The sequence below is a fragment of the Sceloporus undulatus genome, chromosome 3, assembly GCF_019175285.1.
Source record: "Sceloporus undulatus isolate JIND9_A2432 ecotype Alabama chromosome 3, SceUnd_v1.1, whole genome shotgun sequence".
In the NCBI taxonomy this organism is placed as follows: domain Eukaryota; kingdom Metazoa; phylum Chordata; class Lepidosauria; order Squamata; family Phrynosomatidae; genus Sceloporus; species Sceloporus undulatus.
The window spans coordinates 145,024,172-145,032,651 of NC_056524.1; the positions used below are offsets into that span (position 1 = coordinate 145,024,172).

General features: G+C 42.5%; 1 protein-coding gene across 1 annotated transcript in view; it reads right to left on the reverse strand.

Moving 5' to 3' along the window:
* PTPN20 (protein tyrosine phosphatase non-receptor type 20) overlaps nt 1–8,267 on the reverse strand; it is a 58,413-nt gene extending 50,146 nt beyond the window's left edge. The window contains 3 exon segments of the mRNA XM_042458436.1: nt 3,272–3,420; nt 5,066–5,172; nt 8,113–8,267. Coding sequence (XP_042314370.1) covers nt 3,272–3,420; nt 5,066–5,172; nt 8,113–8,267 — 411 coding nt within the window.
* Nucleotides 8,268–8,480: the final 213 nt, after the last annotated feature.

The window sequence follows — 8,480 nt, forward strand, 5'->3', positions numbered from 1 at the left end:
GTTTTCAGACAAACGAAGTCATGCCAGACAATCTAATCTCTTTCTTTGATAAAAATTACTAGCTGATGACGAGGAATGCTGTGGATATCGTATATCTTGATTTCAGTAAGGTTTTGACAAGGTTTCCCATGACATTCTTGTAAACAAGCTTATAAAAAATGCGGGAAAACAAGGCAAACTGTTACATGGATTTGTAATTGGTTGACAGACCAAATGCAAAGGGGCTCAACAATGGCTCCTTTTCATCCTGGAGAGAGTGACCAGTGGGGTCCCCAAGGGCTCTGTCCTGGGCCAGTGCTATTCAATATCTTTATCAATGACCTGGATGACAGAATTGGGAGCATACTTATCAAATTTGCAGATGACACCAAATTAGGAGGAATAGCAACACTCCGCGGAGATCAACATTCAAATGACCTGAATAAACTAGAAAGTTAGGACCACAGCTAACAAATGAAATTCAACAGGGGGAAATGCAAGGTACTGTACTTAGGGTGAAAAAAAAAAATGCACAGATATAGGATGTGGTGCACTGGACTGAATGAAACTACATGTGAAAGGGATCTGAGAGTCCAAGTAGACACAAGCTGAAACATGAGTGAAAAGTGTGATGCGGCAGCTAAAAAGGCCAATGCAATTTTAGGCTGCATCAGTTAAAGTATCGTATCTAGATCAATGTGCCACTCTATTCTGCTTTGGTCAGGCCCACCTGGAATATTGTGTCCAGGTCTGGGCGCCACAATTCAAAAAGGATTTTGAAAAAATGGACGTGTCCAAAGGGAAGGCAAGTAAAAGTAAATGTGAAAGTTCTGAGAAACCATGTCCTATGAGAACGAATTAGGAGCTGGGGATGTTTAGCCTGGAGAAGAGAAGGTTAAGAGGTGATATGATAGCCCTGTTTAAATACTTGAACGATGCCATATGAGGGGGAGTGACTTGTTTTGACTTGGCCCAGAGAACGGACCCGGAGCAGCAATGGAGCAAGCTACACGAAAAGAGATTCCACCTCAACATTAGGACAGAACTTCCTGACAGTAAGGGCTGTCCAACAGTGGAACCCACTCCCATGGAGTGTAGTGGAGTCTACTTGGTCTTTAAACAGAGGCTAGATGGCCATCTGTCAGGGATGATTTGATTTGGATTTCCTGCATGGCAGGGAGTTGGACTGGATGGCTCTTGCAGTCTCTTCCAACTCTATTATTCTATGATTCCATGATTCTATGAACACGAAACAATGGATTCAAGGTACAGGAAAACAGATTCCACCTCAACATTAGGAGGAACTTTTTGACAGTAAGGGCTGTTCGACAGTGGAATACACTTCCTCGGAATGTAGTCGAGTCTCCTTCCTTGGAAGTCTTTAAGCTGAGGCTGGATGACCATCTGTCGGATATGCTTTGATTGAGAGTTCCTGTATGGCAGGGGGTTGGACTTGATGGCCCTTGTGGTCTCTTCCAACTCTATGATTCTATGAACTATGACTTCAAATTGCCTGTCTTTTACATAAAATGTTTCTGTTCCTTTAGGCTTGCCATAAATCCCTGAAAACTGGTAAAATCATGGATTGAAGTGACTAAAAATATTCTGGCTGGCTGGACTGGTTGATGCAGCAGATACCAGGTTCCTCCTTTGTCCCAGGCCTCATTTTTTTATTATTTTTTTTTATTTTTATTTTTATTTTTGGTGGAGGCAGGGTATGCTGCTTGGCTGAGTGAGATAGCCCTGGCTGTAGCCTCCTGCTCTATTTCAGCTTTACTGGGTGGTATTCTATAAGGCCAGTTTCGGCTGACTAAATATACTGAACATTCTCCAGGTGCATTCTTTCTGTATCTCTGCATAGGCAAAATATATGCTCAGAGGGAAGAAAGGGTGCTGCTGTTGTAATGTCATTATAGTCCAATTATAATGGACCAGAGGATATAAATTGATGGAGATTTATCAAGCCAGTGTAGAAGAAGGACCTAGAGACATCTGTCTGTTTCTCCTTCTGTTTTATCATTCAGTAAACAGGTTCCTGGCTGCTTCATGTTGAGTCAAAAAGTGCTGCTGTTTTAATGCAAGGTTAATCATGAAAAGAACTAAATGATCCAGGACTAGATACTAGTTTGGCAGGCTGACCTTGAATGTGTGACTGAAACCTGATTGACCAAAAAGGAAGGTGTAAAATTGACCAACTTGTGCCCACCAGGTTTCCAGATGCAAGAGTTTATTGGATGGGAAGTTGTAGTGAACTATCAAGAATCCATACATCTATTGAGGCACACCATCTACAAATCTTCAAAGTAAGAATATGTATACCTGACGATGAGGCAGCATTGTTAATCATTGTATCATCCACACCTCTAACCAATGGTCTCCTTGTCCAAGCTGGTGGAGAAGGTGGTGAAGTGATGTTGATCTCCCCCCAAATTGACTATGTTGGGGACAGCCATGCTGAAACCCCTTATTGGGACTGGCTCTGGATTTCATGTTTTCTGTGGCAATCAAAGGCCTGTCTCAATATCTGGCCTTACACATGCAGTAAATTGAACTCTTGGTGTGTTTTTTATTGGACAGGATAGCGGTGATTTGGGGGTAGGAGAGCTTAAAAGAACTTCAGTATCATGGACAGATCTCTAATCAGGTTTAGATTTACTTGTACTTCAAACCTCTGCAGGGGTGGCAGACTCAGATCAAATGGATATGTAAAGATTCTGGATTTTTTGTGGTTTGTTGTATCATCCCCATCCAGTGTTGCATCATAGTTTCAGATGTAAAATTTAGAGAATGTAACTGTTCTTAGTATAAAGCTTAGACTGCTTGGGTCATTCTTCTGTCAGAGAAGGAGAGACGGAAGCACTAAACAGATCAGTGAACACTTGATCCTTGAGTGATCCATTCTTTTTCCATCAAAGATATAAATAATGAGTATTCATCACATCTCTAGTACAGTTGAACCTTTGTATCTACAGGGGTTCAATTCTGGATCTGCAGATGCCAAAAACCATGGGACCTCAAGTTCAATTACTTTTAATGCCAGTGTGCCATGCATGTGATGCAACCAAATGTATGTGCCACCACTGGGGTGAAAAGGGTGGGGCCATCCATGAATACTCAGATCTGCGGATGGCTAGCCCACTGTTAGGGCAGTGTATGCATGCCTGTGTGGATATATCATGGAGATATTGTCACTCTCTAAGAATATGGAACCACAATCATCTCACAAAGAAGGCTTTTTTCTGGTAACTTTCTGCTGTTACTGGAAAGCTCTCACCTGAGAATGGGAACTTACCAGAAATTCCTGAAGAATCTCTTGCTGTTCTATCTGCTTCTGATTCTTCTGTATTAGATTTTCAGTATTATAGCGCAGGCCACTATTTGACTGTGGTGCCCCTATCTGTGCCTGTCGAATCAACTCCTCTTCATTGACGAGTGCTGCCCCTTCCAAACGACAAATAAGAAAAAACGTTGGAGAGGTCTTTTAGACAAGGCTTTCAAAAGGGAAAGTTTTCAGATCTGAACTCAGCATTATCCTTTCTGAAAATTGCTATCATGATCTTAATAAGGGATCAGGGAGTGGAAGAAGCTATGGGTTGTGATAAACAAGACATATACCTTGGGTGGCCTGGGCGACACGTGGTGGGGAATGAAGCCCCCCCCCCTTTTCTCCTCTGCCCTGGGGCTTACTTGCTCCCTGCTGCTTTCTTACATGGCTGGGCCCAGTAGAGGAAAGGAACTGAGCTCGCTCCTTCCCTCCTCTGCTGGGCACTGCCTGCACTATCATCATGCTCTTTGGGGTGTTCACTTGCCTTCCCTGTTGTTGAAGCATACATGAAGCAAACGACAATACTAGCCTTTCCAAGTCAAGTCAAGGACAGTATTTAATGTACTTTAGAGTTTTCAATCTACATTTCAGGTGGTTCTTGGGACCAAAATATATTTTAAGGAGATCTCTGGTAAAACAAACATTAAGAAGTACTGCTGTAGGCTATATTTAAGAAGAAGGAACTGTCAAACCCGCCTTGAATTCCATTGTGGAGAAAGGTGGGATATAAATCCTGGAAATAAATAAACAAACAAACAAACAAACAAACCATCTTTGAGTATTCCTTGCCTAAGAAAGCCCTATGAAAAATTCATGGGCTCACCGTAAGTCAACAGGCAACCTGAAAGTAGGCATGCACAACGTCTAGGTTCAGCCCCTAACAAACCTCAGTGTATTAACAGTGGATTAACAGTGGATTAATTGTATCTGGGTAGGGACAGACATGTTCTAATAAAGAGAGGCAACAATGTTTTGTTAAATATCCTTACCAGCATGTTCTTTAATATATAAAAATTAACAGACTCCTATCAAGAAAAGGAAAATAGTTCCCTATTCCACAGTTCTCCAACAGCATGGACTGAATGGAAGGAGATTGGCTTGCATTAATCTGGTCACAATCTACCCCCAAATTGACCCTAAAATCCTGGGTTGATTTATGTATGGGTCAATACACTAATACTTGTTAGAAAGGTCCTGAAACAATGCCCCACTCTTCCCCACTCTTTGTGCCTCGAGGCAGGAGTTTTTCTGTTTGCGCACGTGTGTGAGCAAGTGTTTCCCAATCCAATTTGAAAGCTTTCTCTTCCCATCAAATAAACACTCCTTTTAGATTCACTTCCTTTCTCTTCTCAGTCTGATTTGAAAGCCTTCTCTTCCCATCAAAGAAAGACCCCTTTTAGCTCCACTTCCTTTCCCTTGCCAATCCGATTTAAATGCCTTCTCTTTCTATGAAAGAAACACCTCATTTAGTTCCACTTCTGTTCCTTCCCAATCCAACTTGAAAGCCTCCTCTTCCCATCAAAGAAACACCCTATTTAGCTCCACTTCCTTTCCCATCTCAATCTGTTCAGCACCTGGGAAGTGGTATTAGGTGGTTGGGGGAGGTCCAGAGAAGGAGAAGGAGGGATGAAAGCGGTGTTTTCTCCTTTCCATCCTTTGTTATAGCCACCTACGTTTTACCCTTGACATATCCATAAGTCAGATCAAAATCCATGATTTTTACATGAGGTCAGCTTGTACATGAGTATATACGATAGATACCTTTGGGCAAGGTTGACAGTCTATGGGCTATGCTATCATCTTCATCACTCATGAAATCATCTGTTGTATCCTGCCTTTGCTGTGTTTTAGAGCTGTATTTCTGCAGGCTTTAGAACAACATTATTCAGTTAACACTGGGAATGAAAGAAGGCAAAGCACTTTTGCACATACTTTCAACAGCACAAGAATGAAATTACCCCCAAAAAATGCACTTGTTTCCCTTTTCCTTGCTTATATCTGTATAGAAATAGGGGAAACTCTCCCCCCATGCAAAGAATACTCTTACTGGTATCTATACCTGAGCCAACAGGATGTCATATGTCAGGCCCAGATCTTTGAATACATCTGGCCTTCCAGATATTACTGGACTCTAATTTCCACCTTTTGCCATCACTGATCATATTGGCTATAATGATGGGAACTGCAGCCCAACAACATCTGGAGAGCTGAGTGTTTTAGATATCAATTTAAAGTGCTTAGAAATATAGTTTTTCAAGAGGAATACAAGCTCAGAATAGTAAACAAGTCGGACACTGAAGGTTTTCTTGGGATCATGGTATAGCCCTATAAACTGTTCTGAGCTGCTGTTAAAAATGTTTTTGCTACTCTGGTTGGTTTCCCACTGCTTTAAAAACTTTAAATGTTATTACGTATTATATTACAGCCCAAGATTCATTATCTGTTAAGATAAGAATAGCAATACTTTGCTGAAAAGAAAAGTCCATCCATCAAACAAGAAACAAAATCACAGAACAAGACTTCAGTATATTTTCAATAAACAGGAGGAAAAACAGGTCAAGTCAGAAGATCATTCCAAAGATTGCTGTGTGTCAATAGGGGTTGATTTTCCTCTGTATTCACTGTGATACATATTTATTTATTTATAATTAATTATTTAAAGAGAAATTAATTATCCTCATATTTATACATATTTTATTTTATATTATAATTTACATTTATTTAATTAATTAATTACATAACAATTTAGAGAGTTGGGCCAAAACTAAGAAAATTAATTTCAATAGAAAGAAATGTAAGGAACTACACTTAGGCAGAAAAACAAATGAAAGGCTCAGATAAAGGATGGGTGGCACTTGGCTTGACAGCAATACATGCAAAAGGAATCTGGGAGTCTTAGTAGACTACAAACTGAACATGAGTCATGTGATGAAGCAACTATAAAAGTCAATAAGATCCTAGGCTTCATCAATAAGAATGTAGTGTCTAGACTGAGGGAAATAATATTTTCACTCTATTCTGCATTGGTCAAACCTCGCCTGGAATACAGTGTCCAGTTCTAGGCACCACAGTTCAAGAATGATATTGACAAACTAGAATGTGTCCAGAGGAGGGTGACCAAAATGACAAATGTCGGGAAACCATGCCCTATGAGAAGCAGCTTAGGGAACTGGGTATGTTTAGTCTGGAGAAGAGACCATTAAGATGTGACATGATAGCCATGTTTAAATATTTGGAGGGAGATCAAGCTTGTTTTCTTCTGCTCAGTGACTAGAATATAGAGCAATGGATTCAAACTATAGGAAAAGAGATTCCACCTAAACATTGAGAAGAACTTCCTGTGTGATTGCTAATCTACAGTGGAACATGCAGACTTGGAGTGTGATAAGAGTCCCTTTGAAGGTTTTTAAACAGAGGCTGGGTGGGCATCTGTCAGGAGTGCTTTCTGTATTCTTGGGCCACAAACTTTTAAAGCGGATCGTGAATTGATTCGAACCCTGGTTCCCACTTAATTCAAATCAATGAAGTGATTCCAAAATGGGGGTTCTAGACCCATTTAACCTGTGTCAAAAAGATGCTAGATTTTTTCTGGTTCTTTTTGGTTGAATCGATGTATTTTGAAATAAATCGATCTAACCCAAAGTGAACCATGCAGATTCAAATCCACTCCCTGTGACTGGTGGGGGGGGGGCAGCTGCAATGGCCCCTGCCTTCTCCCATCACTGTCCTCTCCATCCCTTGCCTCTCCGTTCCTGGCCAGTCCTCTGTCCCTTGCCTTCTTCCATCCCTAGCCAGGGCAGGAACCCCTCCTCTTTCCCTTCACTTTTAAATAGCCGATTAGCAGTACAGTCCGCCCTCCATATATGCAGACTTGCCATCCGCAGATTTGAGGATACACAGATGGCAAGCCCGTGGGGGGGGTAGCATTGGCAGAGAAGGAGGAAGAGGAGGAGGGAGAAGAAGAACGAGGAAGAGCGGAGAGGAGGAGGAAGAAAAGCAAGATGAGCAGGGGTAGGGCAATAGAGGGGGTAAGAGAAGAAGGAGAAAGTGGAGGTTGTGGGGAAGGAAAGGAGGAGAGGGAAGAAAGAGAACAAGGAAGACCAGAAAGGAGGAGGAGGAGGAAGGAAAAGGAGGGCGAGTGGCAGCAGCGTGATGGGGGGGAAGGAGCAGGAGGAAGGCAGAGGAGGTGGGTGGCTGGGAGTGACCCCCAGGAGCTGAGGGAAAGCAGGTGCAGGGGGGCTTCATGGGGCCAGCAGAAGCACAAGGACTAGAAAGGTGGGAAGCTCCTGCAGGATCCAAGCACCTCCCCCCACCATGTCTGTTCTTCCCAAAAGCTCCTTCACCCCATGCAGGTGGCTGGATCCTGCAGGAGCTGCCCTCTTTCCTAGTCCCTGTGCTTCTGCAGCATACTCAGATTTTGGTATCCGCAAGGGGGGTCTGAAAGAATCCCCATGGATATTGAGGACTCACTGTACTGTACTCAGAGCTGTCATACAAATTAGGATCATAATATCCCAGATGTATCTGAGGAAGTAGAGCAGCCTTCTCCTGGAGCTGCTTCAGTGCAAATGTAATGTGAACCATGCTCTGCCACCAACCTGATTCATGGGGGGTGTTCCCACTCGCTTATACACCGGTTTACAAAACGAATCCAGGGTGTATCGTTCTCACTCAATCCCGAATTAACTGTAGAACAGTTGTAGATTTACCATCTATCATTCCCACAGCGATTCAAATTTGATTCGAATCCAAACATTTAAACCAGATCAGAAGCCTATAAACCGGCACAAAAAAATAGTAGGTTTTACCCCGGGTTATCCCTTGTGCCGATATAAGAATCGCTGTATTTAAATGGGAACGTTTCGGCGTCTGATTCAGGTTCCACAGGATGGGAGGAGCGGAGCATGATGGGCTGGCTCAGTGGAGTCGCCCTTTCTTTGTCCCCATCCGTTGTCGCCGCCATCATCTTTCCCTCCCTTGCCCCTTTGTCCGCAGAGATACAATCAGCGCTAATAACAAAAGTAAGAGAGACCGGAAATTACAGGACTCTTAAGAGCTTACGCGCTTAGACTCTTAAGAGCTTAAGCGCCTCCTCATTGGCTTTTTTTTTTAAAAAAACTGCGAAATTTAATACGAATTAAAAACGTCCTCGTAGTGGGAACGCAGGTACAGGCTA